Source organism: Mixophyes fleayi, chromosome 1 (assembly GCF_038048845.1).
Source record: "Mixophyes fleayi isolate aMixFle1 chromosome 1, aMixFle1.hap1, whole genome shotgun sequence".
Taxonomy (NCBI): domain Eukaryota; kingdom Metazoa; phylum Chordata; class Amphibia; order Anura; family Limnodynastidae; genus Mixophyes; species Mixophyes fleayi.
In genome coordinates, this window is record NC_134402.1 from 189662569 (window position 1) to 189687418 (window position 24850).

The 24850-nt window shown below is 42.0% G+C and overlaps 1 protein-coding gene across 2 annotated transcripts in view; it reads left to right on the plus strand.

The window, feature by feature from the left end:
• ZAP70 (zeta chain of T cell receptor associated protein kinase 70) overlaps positions 1-24850 on the plus strand; it is an 80245-nt gene that overhangs the window by 24691 nt on the left and 30704 nt on the right. For both annotated transcript variants that reach the window (XM_075204676.1, XM_075204677.1), the window contains exons 3-7: positions 19822-19982; positions 22321-22459; positions 22661-22742; positions 23924-23958; positions 24749-24797. In XM_075204676.1, the coding sequence (XP_075060777.1) occupies positions 19822-19982; positions 22321-22459; positions 22661-22742; positions 23924-23958; positions 24749-24797 (466 nt within the window). The remainder of the gene's footprint in view (positions 1-19821; positions 19983-22320; positions 22460-22660; positions 22743-23923; positions 23959-24748; positions 24798-24850) is intronic.

A 24850-nucleotide genomic window follows, 5' to 3' on the forward strand; every position in this document is an offset into this window, starting at 1 on the left:
CAGTGCTTTTGGGGTGTCCCCCATAATTGTGCATAAATATTTCTGGCTGTCAAAAGTCATATCTGTCAGCAGTACCTACCAAATAATTTTTAGCACTCTCCAGTGCTTTAGGGGTGTCCCCCATAATTGTGCATAAATATTTCTGGCTGTCAAAAGTCATATCTGTCAGCAGTATCTACCAAATAATTTTTAGCACTCCTCAGTGCTTTTGGGGTGTCCCCCATAATTGTGCATAAATATTTCTGGCTATCAAAAGTCATATCTGTCAGTAGTATCAACCAAATAATTTTTAGCACTCCCCAGTGCTTTTGGGGTGTCCCCCATAATCGTGCATAAATATTTCTGGCTGTCAAAAGTCATATATGTCAGCAGTATCTTACCAAATACTTTTTAGCACTACAAGTGCTTGGCGCTCAGAATGGATTCAAAGCAGTCCACATATGATCAGAATGAGCAACCAAGTTCTGTCACCAGTCCTGATGTTAGTGTTCCCAGTACGTCATTTGGGCAAGGCGATGTCAAACTACAGAGTGTTTCTAAATTAGGGATGTGCACCGGCGACTTTTGAGGTCTCGTGTTTTGTGTTTTGGATCCGGATTTTCATTATTTTTGGGGTTCGGATTTGTCTCGCAAAACACTTGACGAAAGGTCTCGGTTCGGATTTAAGGTTTTGGATTCGGATTTTTTTTGGAAAAAACATAAAAAGTTTAAAAATCAAGTTTTTGGGCTTATTTTCACTCCTATGCTATTAGTAACCTCAATAACATTCAATAACAAGCATTTCCACTAATTTACAGTGTATTCTGAACACCTCACAATATAGTTATTAGTCCAAAACGTTGCAACGAGGTATCTTTCTGGACTGCGTAGAGGAGTGGGTCACCACAATATATATAATAAGAAAACCATCAACTTGTATGATTCGCACCAATAAATGTACCTGGACTGCGTAGAGGAGTGGGTCACCACAATATATATTAAAAACCCTGAACTTGTATGATTCGCACCAATAAATGTACCTGGACTGCGTAGAGGAGTGGGTCACCACAATATATATTAAAAACCCTGAACTTGTATGATTCGCACCAATAAATGTACCTGAACTGCGTAGAGAAGTGGGTCACCACAATATATATTAAAAACCCTGAACTTGTATGATTCGCACCAATAAATGTACCTGGACTGCGTAGAGGAGTGGGTCACCACAATATATATTAAAAACCCTGAACTTTTAGGATTCGCACCAATAAATGTATCTGGACTGCGTAGAGGAGTGGGTCACCACAATATATATAATAAGAAAACCATCAACTTGTATGATTCGCACCAATAAATGTACCTGGACTGCGTAGAGGAGTGGGTCACCACAATATATATTAAAAACCCTGAACTTGTATGATTCGCACCAATAAATGTACCTGGACTGCGTAGAGGAGTGGGTCACCACAATATATATTAAAAACCCTGAACTTTTATGATTCGCACCAATAAATGTATCTGGACTGCGTAGAGGAGTGGGCACTGGGCACCACAATAAAATATATAAAAAACCTTCAACAGGTCTGCATTACACTGCACATACGGCTGCTCCTCCATCCTCTCCATCATATACATGTTGGAGTTTTAGCGTGTGACAACCTCTTGTTTTTGATAATGTTAGTGCATTTTGAATATTTTTCAATTTGCCCCACACCACTGAATGTACTTTATCTATGATACGCATCTATCTATCTTGACTGCGTAGTGTGGTGGCCCCGGTACACAATTTGGTACCGAGGCCCCAATATAATTAAAAAACCCTCCACGGGTCAGAATTCCACCAAAAAAGGGTATGGACTGTGTAGTGTGGTGGCCCCGGTACACAATTTGGTACCGAGGCCACAATATAATTAAAAAATTGGGCATCAACTGTCACCGTTGTTTAATATCTGATACACCTAAATATGGACTGCACAGTGGAGTGGCCCCGGTAGTAAATTTGGTGCCGGGGCCACAATACCTCCTCCAACTTCCAAGTGTAGTGTTTATAAAGACAGACAGCGTCGAAGTGTTATTAGTTGACTTTCTTAACCCTAAAATTGTCCCTGTTGCAAATATTCGTGCAATGGACAGTTACTTTTTTATTGAAAGACTCAAGCTTTCAAGTGTAGTGTTTATAAAATATAAACAACAATACAGTAGTTTTAGAGCACGTCAATACCTCTTGTTTTAAATTATGACAGGGCATTTTACTTTTGGTTTAATTTCTTGAATTTGTTTAAATTTGGTTTTACTTTTTGAACATGGCAAACGACTGTTGATTGGTCATATAATGCAAAAAAAAAAGTTCCAAGATGGAATTGTCCTTGGGCCCTCACACCCACCCTTATGTTGTTGAAATAGGACATGCACACTTTAACAAACCAATCATTTCAGCGACAGGGCCTACCAAACAACTTTGGCTGAAATGATTGGTTTGTTTGGGCCCCCACACCAAAAAAGCTATTCATCTCTCCCTGTACAGACTAAACAGGCTCTACTGAGGCAAGATGTCGTCCTCATCCTCAACCTCTGATTCCTCTCCCCCTACAGTGTGTACTTCCTCCTCATCACACATTATCAATTCGTCCCCGCTGGACTCCACAACCACAGGTCCCTCTGTAGTATCTGGAGGGCAGTGCTGTACTTCATTGAGGAATTGATTATTCATTTTTATAAACATCATTTTTTCAACGTTATGAGAAAGCAACCTCCTTCGCCGCTCACTGACCAGGTTCCCCGCTGCACTAAAAACTCTTTCCGAGTACACACTGGAGGGGGGACAACTCAGGTAAAATAGAGCCAGTTTGTACAGGGGCTTCCAAACTGCCTTTTTTTCCTGCCAGTAACAATATGGACTGTCTGACATGTCTACTTGGATGGTGTCAGCAAAGTAATCATCCACAATTTTTTCTATTGTGACAGCATCCAATGCAGCGAGAGTAGACATGTCTGCAATGGTTGGCAGGTCCTTCAGTCCGGACCAGATGTTATCAGCATCCCCGCCAGTGCCTCTTTTGGGAAAACTGAGCTTTTTCCTCGCAGCCATAGATGTGGAAGAAAATGAGGGTGGAGCTGTTGGCATGTCACGGTCCTCTTCAGAGGACAATCTCCTGACCAGCAGGTCTTTGCACCGCTGTAGACTTGTGTCCGCCGGAAACAGAGACACAACATACGCTTTAAACCGAGGATCGAGCACGGTGGCCAGAATGTATTCCTCTGACTTTAAAAGAGTGACCACCCTCGGATCCTGGCAAAGCGTACGAAGGGCTACATCCACAAGAGCTACATGCTTGGTGTAATCGCAATGGCTTACCAGCTCCTCCCTCACTTTCTCCAGCTGCTTCTGCAACAGCCTGATCAGGGGAATGACCTGACTCAAGCTGGCAGTGTCGGAACTGACTTCTCGTGTGGCAAGATCAAATGGCTGCAGAACCTTGCACAACACGGAAATCAGTCTCCACTGCGCTTGACTGAGGCGCATCCCCACTCCTTTGCCTATGTCGTAGGTGGCTGTGTAGGCCTGAATGGCCTTTTGCTGCTCCTCCATCCTCTGCAGCATATAGAGGGTGGAGTTCCAGCGCGTCACAACCTCTTGTTTGAGGTGATGGCAGGGCAGGTTCATGCTTTTTTGATGTGCCTCTAGTCTGCGGTAGGCACTGGCTGAATGCCGAAAGTGTCCAGCAATTTTGCGCGCCACTGCAAGCATCTCCTGCACACCCCTGTCACTCTTGAGGTAATGCTGCACCACCAAATTAATGGTGTGGGCAAAACATGGGACGTGCTGGAAATTGCCCATATTTAATGCCCGCACAATGTTACTGGCATTGTCTGACACCACAAATCCCCATGAGAGTCTAAGTGGGGTAAGCCACTGGGAGATAATTTCCCTCATTTTCTCTAATATGTTGTCAGCGTTGTGCCTCTTATTAAAGCCTGTAATACACAATGTTGCCTGCCTTTGCACGAGCAGCCATTTTGTAGTTGCTGCTACTGATGCAGCTGTTGCTGTTGCTGCGGAAGGGGATGCATCTACCCAGTGGGCTGTCACAGTCATATAGTCCTTCGTTTGCCCAGAACCACTTGTCCACATGTCCGTGGTTAAGTGGACAGTGGGTACAACCGCATTTTTTAGAGCACTGAGGACACTTGATCGTACTTCTCTGTACATTTTTGGTATCGCCTGCCTAGTGAAGTGGAATCTCGACGGGATTTGGTACCGGGGACACAATACCTCCATCAACCCTCTAAATCCCACTCCACTGATGGCGGACACCGGGCGCACGTCTAACACCAACATTGCAGTTACAGCCTCAGTTATACGCTTTGCAATAGGGTGACTACTATCGTATTTTGTGGTCATGGCAAACGACTGTTGGACGGTCAATTGTTTTGTGAAAGACTTAGCGGTCTTACGACTTCCCCTCTGGGAAGATGACCGACTAACAGCAGCAACAGCAGCAGTGGCAGTAGTAGGCGTACCGCTGCAGGATTCCTCGGATGAATCCCGTATTGAGGAGGACTCAGTCTGGCTGCTGACTTGGGCTGCAGGACTGAATCTGATGGAGATTGTGGAGGAAGTTGACGAGGAGGGTGTTGCAGGTGTGTATCCAACTGGACCACGGGATTTAGGTGTCCCTGTACCGATGAGGGTCCTTGCCCCAGTTCCTGAACTAACCACTGAACTATGAAGGTTATTCAGGTGACGTATAAGGGAGGATGTTCCTAGGTGGGCAAGATCCTTACCCCTGCTTATTTGAGCTTTACATAAGCTACATATGGCCATTCATTGGTTGTCTGGATTTGGATAAAAATAACTCCAGACCGAAGAGGTGCATTTTTTGGTCTTCTGACCAGGCATGACGATGGGCTTTTTCATCCCAAGGACATCAGCTGTTTCCCCCCCTGGTGCCTCATTTACAATAACCACATCACCATCCTCATCATCAAGTTCCTCCACAGCGCCAGCTACATCATCAATAGCCTCCTCCCGAGCCACCTCTTCCCGTACAGTGATGGAAAGGTCAGGCTTGACAACCACCAACATCCTTGGACTCGCCTTATGGATTTGTGATAATTTCTCTTTAGAAGGCCGAGTTGTTTGCTGTTTTGTTGCTGACAGCATAACTCTCTTCAATTTTTTGTAGGGGGGGGAGGAGGAGGAGGGCTAAGATCCGTGGGTGAAGCTGAACCACTAGTCATGAACACGGGCCAGGGCCTAAGCCATTCCTTGCCACTCCGTGTCGTAAATGGCATATTGGCAACTTTACGTTTCTCCTCAGATGATTTTAAGTTTCTCTTTTTGCTACTTTTTCTTAACTTGGGCTTTTTGGATTTTACATGCCCGGTACTACGAGATTGGGCATAGGGCTTGGAAGACGACGTTGATGGCATTTCATCGTCTATGTCATGAGTAGTGGCAGCAGCTTCAGCATTAGGAGGAAGTGGGTCTTGATCTTTCCCTACTTTATCCTCCAAATTTTTGGTCTCCGTTATATGTAGCACAAGATACTGCAGAATGTGTGAACTTGGTAATATTGCAGTACCAATGGACTTATACTGCTGGATTGGTTTTGCAAATTTGGTTATAATTATATATTTTGTTTTTTAATTTTTAATTTTTAATTTTTTTTAACTTTTTTTTTATTTTTTAAAAACTTGGGAATAATGGGGAAATAACTATGCCCTTAGAAGCACAGAGCACAGGACACAGCACCACTGGACTGAACAGGACACGGCACAGGACCCAGCAGCACTACGGAACTCAGCAGGACAGAGCACAGGACACAGCACCACTGGACTGATACTGCAGAATGTGTGAACTTTGTAATATTGCAGTACCAATGGACTTATACTGCTGGATTGGTTTTGCAAATTTGGTTATAATTATATTATTTTTTTTTAATTTTTAATTTTTTATTTTTTTTTACTTTTTTTTTATTTTTTAAAAACTTGGGAATAATGGGGAAATAACTATGCCCTTAGAAGCACAGAGCACAGGACACAGCACCACTGGACTGAACAAGACACGGCACAGGACCCAGCAGCACTACGGAACTCAGCAGGACAGAGCACAGGACACAGCACCACTGGACTGATACTGCAGAATGTGTGAACTTTGTAATATTGCAGTACCAATGGACTTATACTGCTGGATTGGTTTTGCAAATTTGGTTATAATTATATTTTTTTTTTTTAATTTTTAATTTTTAATTTTTTTTTACTTTTTTTTTATTTTTTAAAAACTTGGGAATAATGGGGAAATAACTATGCCCTTAGAAGCACAGAGCACAGGACACAGCACCACTGGACTGAACAGGACACGGCACAGGACCCAGCAGCACTACGGAACTCAGCAGGACAGAGCACAGGACACAGCACCACTGGACTGATACTGCAGAATGTGTGAACTTTGTAATATTGCAGTACCACTGGACTTTTACTGCTGAATGTGTGAACTTGGTAATATTGCAGTACCAATGGGCTTATACTGCAGGATTGGTTGTGCAAATTTTGTGGTAATTAAAAAAAATTAAATTAGTTTTTGGTATTTTTTTAAATAACTTTTTTTTATTTTTTTAAACACAGGGGAATATTGGGGAAATAACTATGCCCTTAGAAGCACAGAGCACAGGACACAGCACCACTGGACTGAACAGGACACAGCACAGGACCCAGCAGCACCACTGACCTCAGAAGGACAGAGCACAGCACACAGCACCACTGGACTGATACTGCAGAACACAGCACAGCACAGCACAGCACAGCACAGAACTAAACAGCACAGCACAGAACTAAACAGCACAGCACGAGATCTACCAGGACAGAGGACCACCTAACACACCCTCCCTCTACCCTGATCAATGCCCGAGTGAAGATGGCGGCGACTAGCGGGGAATTTATAGGATCCGAGTATCGCGAGATCTGACAACGGGATTATGAGTCAGAGCCTCAGTTTCAGATTTGAATTTGGCGCCAATACCCGGATCTGTCTCGGATCCGACTCGGATCGGCAACGTTCGGGTGGGCTCGGATTTCAGAAATCTGAGTGCGCTCATCTCTATTCTAAATCAGTCCAAAAAACAAAAGAAATTTTTTTTTTTTACTGTGTTGAAGCGAAAAAGAAGTGTTACTCAGCAAAAGTTAAGTGCCGATAAAAAAAAATGCCAACATGCCATTCTACACACGCAGTGGCAAAGAGAGAATGAGGCCTTCACCTTTAGCTATTAGTGGCAGATCCCAAAAAGTTACCGAGCCTACAATTGGTGCACAACTACTGTTACGCGTCAAAGCCGAGCTGCAAGATAACAGTAAGGCATTAGAAGATAATGTTTGCTCTGATTCACAAATGACACCAATCCCTGTGGAGAGTCCATCCAACAGTGGTATGTCTAATCGTGAGCATTCTGTTAGTGTACCCATAAAGAAGGGCCCTTTCAGCAGTTCTGCGGATGTGTACCTGAACAGCCCGAGTGTAGCCGGTGATACACAAATTGAGGATGCCCCTTTGGAAATAGAAGAGGATGAGGGGGAGATTTATGGAGGGGACGAGGGCGCTAATATGGATGTTGATGATTATGATGCAGACAGATACCAAATTGCCTTTCTCAATTTCTATTTATATTCTAGATTCTAGAACGGCTGAATAGCTTTCTATTTTACTCCTAGTGGAGAGGGGATCTGATGCAGACAGATACCGAACTGCCTTTGTCCATTTCTTTGTATATTCAAATTTCTAGTTCTACAGTCTATGCAGGCTGCTTTTTTTCCTATCTTACTACACGTGGATGGGGTGTGGGGGGGGGGGTCTGATGCAGACAGATACCAAACTGCATTTGTCCATTTCTTTGTATATTTGAATCTCTAGTTCCACAGTCTGTGCAGGCTGCTTTTTTTATATTCAACTACAAGTGGAGGGCGGGGGGGGGGGGGGGGGTTTATAGATAGCCACCAAATTAGCGTGGTCCATTTAATTTTACTTTCTAGTTCCACAGTCTGTGCAGGCTGCTTTTTTTATATTCAACTACAAGTGGAGGGTGTAATATACACCCAAAGACGATGGCTACATTGCCAATAATCAAAGATGGAGGAGGTAGACAACCAGGTTTGTCTGTATAATTTGCAGACAAGTGTTCGAATTAAGAACGGCCTACCAGGGATTAAACAGTTTTTTTCAGAATTTATTAGCTTTAGAATTACCTCACTTATCTAAGAAACTGGTGGAGCACTAAATTAGGTTATTTTAGACCAAAAAAATGGTATTTTTTTCAAAAATAGCAAAACAAAACCAAAACCGAAACACGCAAGGGCGGTTTTGCAAAACCAAAACCAAAACACGATGGTAATCCAGATCCAAAACCAAAACCAAAACCAAAACACGATGGTAATCCAGATCCAAAACCAAAACCAAAACCAAAACACGGGGGTCACTGACCATCTCTAGTTATAATGCACTTGAGCATTTGTGAGGTTAGGAGCAGGTTTTACCTTAACATAGGTACAAATATAGTAAGCATTAAAGGGACACCTGGCATGTCATGGTTTTATTGCATCGTTCCTTTATGGTTTAGGATTTTCACTCATTATTTCAATGAAACATATTTTAACCTTTTTTATGTGTTTGTTTACTTATTTATACTATATTTATATGATCGACAGGGACATTATACTGTGACCACTGTGAGTGCAAAAATTGCCACTTCAGAGGTGCTGGTTTTTCTATTAGGCCAGCACTCACAGCCCATGGGTGCTGGGAAGTGCCCCAGTGCTTTTCAACACAGAGGTGGTAGTTTTGTGATCCCCATAGAGGCTTCAGCTCCAAGCTGACCAGGATGAGTCTGGTTTTCCTTATGTCAGGGTAACCTCACACTGCGAGTTTCCATAGTCTGATCTGGCCCAGCTTGTCCAGCTAGGATCTGGTTTCCATTATAGCAGGAGATCCCTGCATTCATTGACCCTCTATCCAAAGCTGGATTAAGCATCTGGGGAGCCCAGGGCGCTTAAGATGGGATGGGGGGGTCCCAATGATGTAATATGGTTATCATTTTAGACACATTTTGAACAAATACACAGGCAAAACTGTGTGCACTACTACTCTCACAAGTAGAACAGTGTGAAGCAGGGCATACCTCCCGACTGTCCTTGCAGTCAGACCAAATTCTGACTAAGCAAGACAGTCACCCAAATTTGGGACTGTTCCACGAGATTCAGGACAGTTGGCAGACTGTCCTTCTCTTTACTATCTGTTCTTGTCACTATCACTACCTGTAGCTGCCGGTGTCTTCTGTTGCCGTTTGTGTGGATCCTAGAATGTTGGGGGCCCTATTTGGAAAAAAAATGGGTACATGATATTTAGAAAAACATCAGCGAACCCCAGCATTAAATCAATAGCACCCACGATGAATAATGAGGCCTCCCTTCGACCCCAACATTAAAATAATAGTATTCACACATCTGGAAAATAGATCTAGTTCTCTCCAACCATCCCCAACATTAAGTTAATAGTACTCTTATTTAATAAATAAATCTATTTCCCTCCAAACAGCCCCAACAACGAATGAAAAACATTTATGTTTAATAAATATAACCATTTCCCACAACCATCCCGGCATTAAAGAATTCATATTTACATTTAATAAATAGCCCTTCTTCCCAAACTCAACCCCACATTTAATTAATAGCCCCAAACCACCCCAGCATTAAAGTAAAGGTCCCATTACCTCCCCTTAAATTAATAGGACCTACTATTAAATTAAAAAGTCCCACTATTAGCCCACAATTAAATCAATAGCACCACCATTAAATAATTAGCTCCGGCCCACAGTCCACCATTAGATTAAGAGCCTACCTACTATCCAAATTACAGTAGAGACCCCCCACCCCGGCAATAAAGTAATAGCATTTGCTTTAATAAACATACATATTTTTTGCAACCATCACTGCTATTAAATAATTCCTATTCACATTTAATGGATTCTCCCCAAACAGCCCCACATTCAATTAATATCCCCCAAACAACCCCAACGTTAATTTTAAATTAATAGCCCCACTATTAAATTAAATAGCTGTACCAATAAGTTAAATTGGCCCACCATCACGCCACAAATAAAATAGCACCCATTAAATAATTATCCTCACATACACTCCAACACTTAATTAATATCCTACTTTGCACCCACATTAAATTAAGACCCCTCCCTTAACTCACACATTATAGTAACATACACACCCTTCCTAACACATTATAGTAACACCCCCCCTCCCTTCTCTCACACATTGTAGTAACATACCCACCCCACCCCCACACCCCTTCCCTCCCACTTACCTTACATCCGTGCTGTGTTGGAGCCTGTCTTGCAGCTCTGCACACATGGGAAGGCACCTGTCACATGGTGCACATCCCATGTGACACCTGTCAGTGACGGGGACCGGAGGAGGGAGGAAGCAGGCACACATATGGGAAGGGATGCATCATTAGATCCGTGGTTACTAGAAGGAAGGTGGCTGGTCCCCGTGAAAGGGATCAGTCACCAAGTACTATACTGTCCCCCTGCAGGCACCTGTTTAGAGTACCTGGTTAGGGTGGCCGCCTTGACAGAGGGAGTCCCAGGGCATGATTAACGATTTTAGGGGGAAGGGGACATGTTAATACACTAATTGTGTCCCCTTAATATAATGAAAAATAAAATTTGCCCCTTAATGAATAAATAATGATTGCCCCATCATTTATATGTAAATGATGGGGCATAATAGTGCTTCCTCTTATGTTCTGAATGGCAAGATAGCTCAAACATCATGCAGTTTGAGCAATCTCACCTCTCACAACCACCTCTTTTTTTCTGGAGGTTTTCCAGGCAGTTTGTCATACAGCAGCTTAGTAAATCTAGCTGTTTGTATTTTGAACATGTTAAAAATCGGGATGGCAATTTGTAAAGTGGTGGTCTGTAAAACTGTGGTTTTCAGCCTTTCAACTGGTGGTTTCCCCTGTAGTAAATCTAGCCCAATGAGTTATATCAGGTGTATAATACCATTTAAACAATATTATGTAGATATTTTTACACATTTGTGCAAATTGAAGTTTTTGTTGGCATTCCATCAAGTTTTTCCTCAGTCCTCAAAGTAAATTAAATGTGTTCGCTTTTGTATGTTTGTTTGCACAACATAATATGGAAAAGTATGAGATTGAGTAGAGTTCAGCTGAGAGTTTATATTCGAAATCAGGCCTTTTTGCATCTAACCCTGGTAATACAATGCTTCAAAAGAAAATGTTTTGGCAAATACCAAGCAGTCTGTGTTACTCAGGGGAGTAGGGCAGTACATAGTTTGAAAATATACCCAATGAACTTTAGTGTGTCAGGAATATTTTTTCTGTAGAATCTGGATGTCCTGGAGTTTATTAGTGAATGGGTTTATAGCAACTCTATCCAGCCTCTAACTTCTTCATTTATTTTATATGCTAAAATCATGCAACTTTTCATAAACCTTATGAAAGTTTGACAGAGAAATATGAGAAATTGTATAGGGTGAGGAAAATGCTATCTGCAAAATAGGAAATTTTATATTCTGTTAATTTTAAAACATTTAGCATACACCAAATATGAGCTGCAACGGACTTAATAGAGTAAATGGGAAAGGTGGACAGAGAGCAGCCCTGCCTCATACCGTTGGTGATTAAACAAAAAAAAATCCAGTTCTCTAGTTGATGCATGTAAGACCCTGTCCCTGGGTCCTGGTGATTATCCACTAAATAAGGATTTCAAACACTAGTCCCTTATCCTTTTCATCCAGATCTCCAATTCTAAGTCGACATCCAAAATTTTGGTCAAGCCACACTCTTCTACATATGACTAAATTTCCAGAGCTAGGGAATGCATAAGAAAGTCAATTAAAATTTACACTTCTTAGTAAATTAGTGAGGAATTGCAACAGGACATAAATGAGGTCTCCTTAAAAGTCTTGAATGAATAAAGTGTTTTTTTTCCTTTCCATAGTATAACTGTTTGAGATGTAATAACACATTTTCCACTTCCCCCAGATGGATTTCCTGTAATTACTCTTAACCTTTTGCTAACTGGACTATGTCATCAGATACATTTAAGCACTTGCTCCAATTGTTTTAAGTGTCACCCATAGTTTGACAGTATTCTCTTTTCTTGAAGGCTTTATGAGGTTTCCAAACTGAGGAAAAATCAGTAATAGAGTCCTCATTAAAGAAGAAGAATTCAGAATGTAGGGCTCCGGCATGCGATTGAGGTCACTGGTCTGAAACTGTATCTTCTTTGCAAAGTGACAGGGTAGACATTTCTAAAAATCTGGAAATGTTGCTCACTGTAATTACTTGATAGTCTCACTTACTGGGATCCGGTGTGCAAGGCAGGTCCCCTCTGTCGGCCTCTCTCTAGTGGTGACGGGTCCTCCGTCTTCTACGAATAGGAACATGAATAGACCCGTCTTTTATAGATTTCTCTATTCAGCCTTAGAGGTTTCCCTTACTGCTTCTTGTAGAAGTTCTTGTCTCCTGTTGCTTGTCGAGAGTTTAAGATTTTGACATACCTAAAATTTGTTGATGTAGGTTTGTCAAGTATTACTACCTTTTCTTGAACATCACTTTCTTTTTCTCCACTAGGTGGTGCTGTTTCATGGAATATAACATCTCTGGATTTTATGAGTATATTGTTTGCAATGTCCCAAAAGCCTGTAGCCTTTACTTTTAAGACAATATCCAAGTAAAATACCGTCTTGTAATTTAAAGTCCATTTATGCTGTGACATATACCTCCTCACTGGAGCACCTGGGCTGGTACCCCTTACCTCTTCCTGTAGATCAGGGTTGCTGTGGATGGTTAACCCCCTGGCCTATTACACTGGCCTCGGAGTCTATTTAAAGATGGCCGTCGCATACTTGAGGCGGCTGAACACTCCGGGACCCCGCCACACTCCTCCTTCCTTGTCCATGTGGGTTACCAGCGGACCATGTCCCCACGATTTGGCTCCTTGTCCCACAGTTTCTTAGGGTTACCGGGGGTGTCTATGGGGATCTGGCTCTTCCTGCTGAGACAGTTCATCCACATTACTGTGAGCCTTTCCTTATGTGAAAGTCATATATTTGAAGTGCAACTGCTAATGGCGCCTCAAAGGTCGCATCGAAGGTCGCTGACCTTTGATGCAACTCTCAAAGATTGTTTTATCAGGATTGTTCTGTTACCATTATATTCAGAAGTTTCTTCACATTATCGTATCCAAGATACGATCCTAAACGCTTGTGCCACAGTTACACTGTCTGACTTGTGTCAGAAGTAGCCATCGCATAACACTCCTTAGTGTCTAAGGCATATAGTTGCTGCCAATGGGTAGCTGTCGCTATTACAGTCCTTCTTTTATTTTGTACAGTGCACTTGCCTTCTGCGAATTTTACTTTGTGACTGTTAGGAACCCCTCCAGCCGGCACAACACAACCCGGAGTCTACTCTGCCAGTCAGGTGTTCACTGGAGCCCCTGATGGTGGGGACAGACTGGGCTGCAGACTGACAGAGGGTCGTGAAGTGTGTACCGGCTGGGGAGAGCCCAGGCAAGAAGAGTCAGGTCCACGCAGAGGTCAAAGGCCGGCAGCAGGTAATAGTAATGATGAACAAGCTGAGGTCAGAGGTCACAGGCAAAGTAGCAGAACGGGTAAACAAGCCAAGGATCAGGGTCACAGGAAACACAAGCGAAGTCCAATACGAAGCCAAGGGTCATACACGGGAAGTCAAACGTAGATACAGGATACAGGAACTGGAACAAGCAGGTCAGCAGACTGGAGCACAGAAGCTATAACCGGCAATGAGGCAGCAGACCTCATTGCCTTAAGTACAGACACAGACCAATAAGCAGTTGAACACACTCCTGCAGGCTAATTTACTAGTATCCAGCAGGGCCAATCAGGGCTTGCCTCTGACCTACACAGTTGCAGGCTAATGCCTGTTAATAAGCCTAATCAGCCCACAGGCTGCCTGCTATGCGCATGCGCCCGGCTACCAGCACCGCCGGGACACAGCGCTAGTGTACTAGTATCTGGCCGTTGCCCTGGTAACGGCCGGACAGGAAGAGGAAATGACGTCCCGGTCGTCAAGGTGACGGCCGGGACGCTGGGGCGCATGAGAAGCGAGCCGCGGCGGCTGTGAGTACCGCCGCGGCTCGTGACAGTGACTTTGGTTTTGTAAAACTCTTATGGCAAACAAATTGGTTCTTAAGTCTGGTACGAACAAAAATTCTGCAATGTTAGTGATTACAGTTTTATCTTTTATCCTCTGGTGGATTGTACTTGTCCCGACTTCTGTTGTTGTTAGGATCTTGTATCCGATCTCTCTGACTGTGGTAGGATCACACTCACTTAGTAAAGCAAACGACTGCTTGTAACAAGTGAAGTACCTGGAGGCTCCAGAATCCATGGACCAACAGTCCTTTCTGTGACTATCCACCACATTCAAATCTGACTCGTTGTTTCTAGCACGGTTATTTGCACTTTCAGTCTGCACTCTGAGGCCCTATGTCCCATTTTGTGACAGTAGAAGCACTTCTACTTTGGTTTCTTAAACTTAATGTCCTCAGTGAGCACAGCAGTCGTTTCACCTTTAGTATCCACAGCTATACGCTCCTGGTATGGCAAAAGCTTCGCCCTCATAACCTCTATATATAAGTTCATAGCACATGACTCAAATGCTACTACAAGAAAATCGAATTCAGGGGTAAGGTTCTGTTACATAGCCATGGCCACATCTTTGTCATCCACTTGAGCTCCGATGGACATTAATTGCTCTGAAATTGATAATGTTATTATAATTTTTATCCTTCTCCTTTATTGGAGGGGTAAGTAAATTTAAAACGTGGGGATAGATTTATAGTTGGGGTATGACATGTCCTAGATCAACTTTAAATGTCAGTTAAAAAAAAGCTATCACATATTTGTGTGCTACATGAAAAAAAACAGCCAGTATTTTCCTTACATGCAAAATAATAAACTAATTTGCACCCCTTGCATTGTAAGATGGTTTATCCAGGATCAAATTTACTCTTATTTTTGCCTGGCTCTCCTTAATGACTCCTTAAGGCCCAGCATGTCATGTGAAGGGATGGGTAGGAGAAGGAAGGGGAGTACACAAAGGGGGAGATTTAATTAGCTGTGAGGCTTCTCCGGAACATCTGCTAGACACCTTGCAGTGAAGATTTGACAGAAATTTACACATTTTTCCTCTCAAAAGTGAGCAGAGATTTCTAACGTAATTGTCGCCAATGTGCATAGAGCGATGTCCGCATGCCACATCGTTGGCAATTGAGTCTCCCCTTAAACCTCTCTACACACTTTATCAGGGGCGGATTGGGAACTTAAAGTGGCCCAGGAAAAATTATTGAAGTGGCCTTATGTGGACGGGACCAAAATAACTGTAGTTGGGGCCAACACAAAAGTAGGCAGGATTTAGAACTTCTGGAATTTGGTTGTAGTAACATTATGGGAAAACTAGATGTGATGACTTTACACACAGTGGGTCATCTCTAAAGCAATGGAGGGCAAATGCTGCCAGTCCTGTTTCATAAAATTACATGAATCCTTTTAGATTATCTGCAACTGGTTTATGCCTCTGTGCTCCAACTTGTTTAGTTGCCTACTAACACATACGTCCAAAATTCCCTTCATAGAAACATACCTGACTTTGTTTACTAAGTTTAACTATTACAAAAGATGTTGGCACAATGGTATTTGATCAGTCTGCCAGAGCAGAATATGAGCTCCTCACGCACTGTTGTTTCCCTGACGTCATGAGATGAAAACTACCAGTTAAATCTCTCTCTATATATAATATATAAATATGTGTACTGTGTGATTCAAAAATGCATTAATAATAATCCTTATCATAAATGGCTGTCCAGGTGCGGTCATCACAAAGGTGAAATAGCATCTGCAAGTAAACACTTCTATTGTAACAAATGTTTATGAGCCCTAAATGTGCCCAGTGATTGGGGGTAGTTTGAATTAACAGTGTAGGAAGGGTTGACAGACAATGGCATAAGTAAAGGAAAAAGCTATTCCAAGTGCTTGCTGGTGATATACTAAGTGCAAAGGAGGTAGGATTAATGATGATGTCAGTGCAATGGGGGCTGGCCATATGTTCAACAAAGTGATCTGAGAATGGGACCAGGCAAGTTAGAAGGAGGCAATGGAATCAATGTAAGAACCACTAAAGTTTTACCAGAGCTGAAATAAGGCTCTGGGTGGGGCTGGGGCACTTAAGACAGGGGGATTATCTTTTTAGATACATTTTAGACAAATACACAGGCAAAACTGTGTGCACTACTGTTAGATACATGCAGCTCTGCCTTCACGAGCAGTACAGTGGGACATACCTCCCAACTGTCCTTGCTGTCTGACCAAATTCTGACTAAGCGAGACAGTCACCCAAATTCGTGATTACGCCATCAGATTCAGGACAGTTGGCAGTCTGTCCTCCTCTCTCCTACCTGTTCTTGTCACTTTCACGACCTGTGGCTGCTGGTTTCTTTAGATCAGTTGCTGCTTGTCTGGATCCTGGAATTCTGGAGGCCCTATTTGGAAAAAATAATGGGTACATGAAAATTAGAGAATGCCAACCAGCTCCAGCATTAAATCAATAGCATTCACATTAAATAATTAGGCCTCCCTCCAGCCCCAACATTAAAATAATAGTACTTAAATTTGATAAATAGATCTATTTCCCTCCAACCAACCCTGACAATAAATTAATAGTATACACATTTAATAAGTAGACCTACATCCCTCCAATGAACCCCAGCAAAAATTTAATAGCATTTACTCTTAATATTACCATTTCCCATAACCATCCCCAGCATTAAATAATTCATATTCACATTTAGTAATTAACTCTCCTCCCCAAACTCAGTCCCACATTAAATTAATAGCCCCATATCACACCAGCTTTGAATTAAAGGTCCTGCCACCCCATCTTAATTTAATAGGCCCCAAAATTTAATGAAATAGCCCACTGATAAATTAAATTGCCCCACCATCAACCCACAAATAAAATAGCACACATTAAATAATTAGCTCCCCACCTAAATGCCACCATTAAATTAATAGCCTACTTTCCACTGTGCTATTAAGACAGCCCCCTCCCTTCCCACATATCACACATTATAGCAACATACCCCCCTTTCCTTCACAAATTATAGTAGCCCCCCCTGTCCTTCACACTCCCTATAGTTTAGTATAGGCAGCCCCCACCTGCCTATAGTTTAGTATAGGCAGCCCCCCTAGTATAGTATCGGCAGCCTCCTCTTAGTTTAGTATAGGTAGCCCCGTTAGTATAGTATAGGCAGCCCCCCATTAGTATAGTATAGTATAGGCAGCCCCCTCTTAGTATAGTGAACTCATTGTCTTTCCTCCGCCCAGACTCCCATCCCACCATGACCTCTCTATTGTCGTCAACAACACCACCATCTCCTCTGTCACCCAACTTCGCTGCCTGGGTGTCACACTCGACTCCTCTCTCTCTTTTGCCCCCCACATTCATTCCCTTGCCCAAGCCTGTCGCTTCCAACTATGCAACATCGCCCGCATCCGTCCCTTTCTCTCTCAGGATGCCACCAAAACTGTCATCCACGCACTCATCATCTCCCACCTCGATTATTGTAACCTCCTACTCACTGGCCTCCCCCACTCCCATCTCTCCCCCTCCGCTCTATACTCAATGCGGCCGCAAGACTCATCTTCCTCTCACGCCGCTCCTCCTCTGCCTCCCCTCTCTGCATTGCCTTACACTGGCTCCCCTTCCCCTACAGAATCCTTTTTAAAACTCCTCACCACCACTTACAAGGCTCTCTCTAACTCTACTGCCCCTTATATCTCTAACCTTCTCTCCATTCACACTCCTGCCCGCTCCCTGCGTTCGGCCAACGACTGCCGCCTCTCCTGCACTCTTATCACCTCTTCCTACTCCAGAATCCAAGACTTTTCCCGTGCAGCCCCCCTTCTCTGGAACGACCTCCCTCATTCCATCCGTCTCTCTCCTACTCTGTGCTCCTTCAAACGTGCACTCAAAACTCACCTCTTCCTCAAAGCCTACCAACCATCTACTTAACCCCATCTCCTCCCTTTAGCTCATCCTCCCTTCTCTCCTCTTGCTTCAACTGGCTCCTCTTGTGCCTGGTCTGTTTACCCTCCCTTAGGATGTAAGCTCGTATGAGCAGGGCACCCTCCCCTCCTGTCTCCATACCTGTTCTTCCGCTCCGTCTTTTACTGCATATGACTAGCCGGAGTTTCTGAAGTATTGCTACTTTTTGTTCATTGTTCTGTATGGTTTCACCATGTATAGTCTACTGTTAGTACTGTGTGCAGCGCTGCAGATACCTTGTGGCACCTAACAAATAAATGATAATAATAATAATAATAATAGGTAGCTCCCCCTTAGTATAATATAGGTAGCCCCTCTTAGTATAGTATAGGTACCCCCCCTCAGTATAGTATAAGCAGCACCCCCTTAGTATAGTATAGGCAGCCCGCCCTTAGTATAGTATAGGCAGCCCACGTTAGTATTGTATAGGCAGCCCCCCTTAGTATAGTATAGGCAGCCCCCCTTACTATAGTATAGGCAGGCCCCCCTTAGTATAGTATAGGCAGGCCCCCCTTAGTATAGTATAGGCAGGCCCCGCTTTAGTATAGTATAGTATAGGCAGTCCCCCCTCACTTACCATCAGTTGTTCTCTGGCTGGCGTCTCTTCTCATATCAGGCAGACAGGAAATTAAGTCAGGCTTACTGTCTGCCGAACAGCACTGTGGGAGCCCATACGGCAACAGGCAACCTAGTGATTGGCTGCCTGTTGCTGGCCACTGAACACCAATTTTTTAGATCGCTTCCCTGTACAACCCCCACCCCCCCCCCCCCCAGGTGCGGCCGAAAGTTCTCCCTCCTCCCGTGCGGCTAAAAAATTTTTGGGGGAAATCTGAGAAAATCTGAGGTGGCCTCCGGGCGGCCTCGTTGGGCCATCGGTCTACCGGGAAACTTCCCGGTAAGGTCTATGACCAATCCACCCCTGCACTTTATCATGTGCCATGTAACTGGTTTTCACGATAGTCCATAACACTGTGCAGAATTATAAATCATTAATAGAGGCCTGAAAATTCAAACCAAGGAAAAAGCATTCTTCTTATGGCTTGCCACAGTGATTTATGTTCATGGGGTTGCTGCTTTAACAGTACTTAGCTTAACTAGACTTAGTTTTATCTATAAAAATATCAACTGTTCATTCAAAGTCTACACACATACTGATCAGGAAAACAAGGCAACATACGTGTCTTATATGACCATTCATAAACCACATTCCAAAGTGCAAAGACCAACATATCCTAGCTCTTTTATGTCTTCTGGGATGGTGGAAAGTTTACATTTAGGTGTAGCTATACTAAAACTCCTAAAAAGGAAAAATGGAAAAGCTGCCAATAGCAACCAATCAGATAGCTAGAATCTGATTAGATATTGTGGGTAACACCATTCCCCTCTTCCTTTTTAAGTTTTAGTAAACCTACTCCTTGGTGTACCTCCTTCAAACAAGTAATGACGTCAATGTTCATGTATTTATACCATGTCATCTGCATTTCCATATAGATTCATAAAGCCATCTGTGTCCTCTTCAAATATGCCATGAAGTATCTAAAAAATAAATATGCATTTAATATATACTTAATTGAAAGTTTGGTCATTAGCAAAACTTACACTTAAAATTGAATTCTAATTTTGTTTGATTATCCAGTGTAAATTTTTCATATCTATCCCTATAGGGAGATGCATTGGAACAAGCAATTATAAGCCAAGCTCCACAGGTGGAGAAGCTTATTGCTAGCACTGCTCATGAAAAGATGGCATGGTACCATGGCAACACAAGCAGAGATGAGGCTGAGCGAAAGTTGTACTCTGGAGCACAACCCGATGGCAAATTCCTGTGAGTACGATGTTACTATTCTTATTTCAGAATTATTTGGGTATGTTACTGTTTTAATTTTGAGCATTGCTTGTGTTCATACATGTACTCAGATTTACATGATCTCTGTGACCTCTATGTACTAAACATTTACATAAAGGATGTAGCTGTTCAGTTGTGCAGATGATCAACTAAGGCATGTGAAAATTATAAAATAATAAATAGCACCCATATAATTTATGATTATCCTCATTGGATAAATGTATTCAAAAGAAACTAAAATCAGTAGCAAACAATAACATTGCATTGTATACTGTATAGTGCATGCTTAGTGTAAAGCACCCCAAAAAAAAATTTCTTCGCTTTGGCAGACATTACCAGTCTCTGACCTAGTAAAATACTAAGTAGCTCCCAAAGACTTAGATGTACAGTATCTGTCTATTGTGCCTCCCTTATAGAGAGGCAGAATGTGGGAGGGAAGTGACAGGCTCACGTAGCCCATGTACTGTGAAACCACTGCTGGTCTTGTGTCGTGCAGTCACTTACTTGGAACCATAATGTGATGTGGTGTTCCGCTCGATGTTGCTCTCTTTTTCTGCTCTGGCTATGGCGTGTGTGGCGGACATGACCAGAGGGTCCCCTGAATACTCAGGGTCTAAACACATTTAAAATAGATTGGACACTAATGGTATGCAGTGCAATGTCAAAGAACTGGTAGACACTAGGCCTTCTCATGAAAACAAATAACATGTATTTTTATTCCGACTCCATCTCCTCCAGCACATATCATAACGATTACAAGTCCAACTTCTCCCAAATGCCTTCGGCACATAACTTCAGCAGATGTTATTGCTTTACAATGCTCGTTTACTACGTCTGCACATATCTTGCTGAAGTCCCTTAAGCTAATTACACAGCTGCATAGCCATGTTGCTGGGTGCAGTAGTTTCACACACTCTGAAGATACTAAACTCTCTCTCACAGGTGTCAGCACACAATGGGTATACCTTAGAGGATCATGCTCATGTCCTAACACTGATTAACTACATTACAATATTCAGGGATTCTCCTTAACACAGTGCTCCCCATCCCAAACAGGAACCGTCTTACTCCAGGCCCACTACTGTTACTGGCTACACTGTACTTTCAATTGTCATCCCAATGACTTTTCAATACTTAAGTAACATGTTGCAGTAACTGGTGTATTTACGTGGACATTCAATACTCTTAAACACATCACAATAGCCAGTGACTGTGTCTCACTTGCTGTATAGCTTCCACACCACAGGAACACCATCTACATGTCACTGTGGGGACTCCTTTCCTCCAGAGCAGCCATGCTGCATAGTTGCTGCCACCCCCACTCACAATATGGGGGCGCTTTACAAAGGGGGTCTACACAGGGTCCTCTCTTTTTCTTGACTTGTGGATTCCATACAATCTCACTCACCTTTCCAAGAGTCTCTTTCTCCATCCATGCCTCACTTACAGGCAAGTTTTTCAAGACACTTTAATTCAAAAGCTCTCCTCTCTGGATATCTGCTGTTGGGGAGTCTCCCCCTCTTCTCCATGTGCAGCTCACCGACTAGTGCACCCTCCACTGGTTCCTCTTCCTGGGGTACCCCTGAAGGTGGGGATCCCCCTCACATTAATATGGAGCTGTTATTCTCCCTAAAGGGTTCATTAAATTGTGAGTTGTGGCATCCAAGGGAGGAGGTTAGAGAGAGTAGTTTGAAAGCAAAATTGGAACATGGATTAGCAATGGGGATGTTAAAATCACCCAGGATGACGGTGGGGATGTGTAAATTCTTACTTAACAATATATGGGAATTTACACATACGGATCAATGCAATTTGATTACTTCAGTTTACTGACTGTTGGTATGGGCCAGTGAGTCAAAATAAATTTCCACATATTATATTTACAATGACTGCAATGACACTAGTTTATTAAAAAAAAAAAAATATATGTTCTTGTCTATGTGAGGGCCTTCATTTGTAAAAACAAGAATAGCATGGGGTGTAATCGTATTCCTGCTGTCCTTGCAAGACCACTTTTGTCACCAAAGTTTTTTGTCAACCAGAAATTTTGTTTCCGATGCTTGTTTCCTAGACTTATACTGTGCTTTTATTCAGCGACATTGTAGACATGAACCATTGAGAAATTAGGAAGAAAAAGGAAGCTCTGAAATCCTTAATTTCTCTTTTGTAATTTAATTGGAAAAAAACAGCAGTACTTTTGGTATAGCAAACAGCTGCCAGCAATCAATGTGCCTATGTGGCTTTACCGTCTGCTTTAATGGCTGATTATTATTTCATAATTCTTCACAACATCTAATTCTTTTATATTTTTATTTAGGATTAGGGAGAGGAAGGAATCAGGCACTTTTGCCCTCTCAATAATCTATGGAAAAACTGTCTATCATTATAAGATTGAACATGACAAATCTGGGAAGAATTCAATTCCTGAAGGCACGAAATTTGATACTTTGTGGCAGGTAAGTCATACTTGGTGCTAAATCACACATATTTATGTCTGGCCTACTCAAGATTTAGTTATTTATCACAAACATTTTGTGACACCCTTTATACTAAAAAAACCTTTATGCAACCCGCCAATTGAGATATTATGTGCCTACATAGACCTTTGCATGATATCATTTTATTTATTGTTACTCTCAATCTTGTAATTGGTAAAGCTAGTGGAGTACCTGAAACTGAAGTCTGATGGGGTTATAACCACCCTAAAGGAGCCCTGTCCCAATGGCAGCACATCAGCTGGTGAGTCAGAACAAAAATGAATCATTTGATAAAACATATTGCATATGACTTTAAAACCACAGTTTAATATTAGCTGAAGACTTTCTTTATGCTAAATGCATTACCACAGTATGACTCAATTACCCCATCCCAGGTGACTGCAATAGTGGCTTCAGTGGGAAGTTCAGGAGCAGAGCAATTTGTACAGGTGTTAAGGGTCAGGTTGGATGGTCTGCATTTTAGGAGGATTTTAAAATGAAGACTAGCTTTTGGCATGAATTATAAAACATCTTTGATATTTAGCACCCTTAGTTCATTACTTCACACACTGATTTATAGACAGTAATGGGTATACATTTCATCAATTGTATTATTATACCTCGACAGGCATTACAAATTATCCTCATGAATTATAAGTCCAAATTATTATGGTTCCAGAAAATTTCCAGTGATTTATCTCAGTTGCTGTATTCAGAACCTCTTGTAAACATATAAAACAAATATATACTGTAGTAAGCATATACTGGACTATAAATGGAGGACAGGATACTCTATCAACATATTGCCTTGAAAAAGACCCTAGTGTTGAAATGTATCAGGACAACTTGTTCCTCCCCTATAGAGACTCTAGACATCAGCAGCTCCAGTTTTCATCATCAGCACTGTTCTTGCCGTATATGACGTTGCTGTGCGATTCCATCTAATATTTCTGGTAGGCAGATTTTATCTACTGTCTCCGAGTGGGAGTCTGTTATCTGTCCATGTTTTGATATTCATTTTGGAAGAATACCTTTTTTATTAATAAAAGTGGTAATGCGCTATATATTTCTCCTAGTTTCCTGTGTCAAATATCTTTGAAGACAAGTAAAGGGACCAGCAAAAGTACCATCAGATCTTCAGTTAGATTGATATATATATATGTAAATATATATACCTGCTCTCTCTGTAAATCAAGTAAGCACATTCACAAAAGGGGAAATCAGGAAAAAGATCTATATCCACCTTGGTGCTATATGGTTCACCTCGCTATAACTAGGTGGTTGATTGTTTATTTGTGGCCAATGTAACCACTAATTGCTGGTGGTATGGTACAGTGTATTTTGTAATCAATTTATGACGTGTAAACATTTACTAAATGAAATGTTAATTGGCAAGTTGATTTCATGTTGTATGTCAGTTATAGTGCACTTTTATTTCTGCAGGCATTTGTTCTGTACGTCCTACACTTCCCACATATGTGAGTACACAGTAAAATCCATGGTTTTCCCCATGCAATGGCCTTATGACAGCTTTCTTTTCTTCTGTGATGGTTTGTTTTGTTTTTAAGATTTTTTTGTTTCCTGTATTGTATTAATCAGATTGAGAAGAATAACTCAATCCAAAAATATTCCACTGTGTCCCATGTACAAAATCCCATTTGCATACTTGGTCAATACAGTTTTGGTGTTCTATGAGGGTTGTGTACTAACATTGCTCAAAAGTGCACAGCTGCACTGAAACCATAGCAACAAATCAGCAATTATATTTAATCTTCATATTGCTAGTTAGATAATTAAAGTAAATGACTGATTACTTGTTATGGTTATAGTGTAGCCTAATGGGGGAATTCAATTCTATGCAATGTTTCCCAGAACATCACCACGATGTTCTGCTGTGCGCATTTCCGGGTACTACGGTGCCCCAATATTGCATATTTCCCGCTCACCTTTATAGGGTGCAATGATAAATCTGCAATATTGCATTGTAGCAGAGAGCACAATATTAGTAACTACACTCTACTTTAATTGTACTTTACTGATCTGCTGTTATATTTTATTTACTCATACTTAAATATACAGTATTTGCATTGCCATATTCTCACATTTTCCTCTGTTTATTTTAGTCAGGCATAGGAATACACCCATACCTTACTTGCCATCTAACATAATTCATTTCTCTTGATAAAACAGTAGTAAGTAATAAGCAAAGAGGGAGTAACTTGAAAAAAGTCCTAATATTTGTGCTTTTTTCTGGTCTGTTTTTCTCAGAGACAAGCTTCAAGTAATTTAGATGGATACACCCCCGAACCTTCACTTGGTGAGAACATGAGAAAACTGTGATATGCGTGTGTGAAGTTTTATGCTATATAA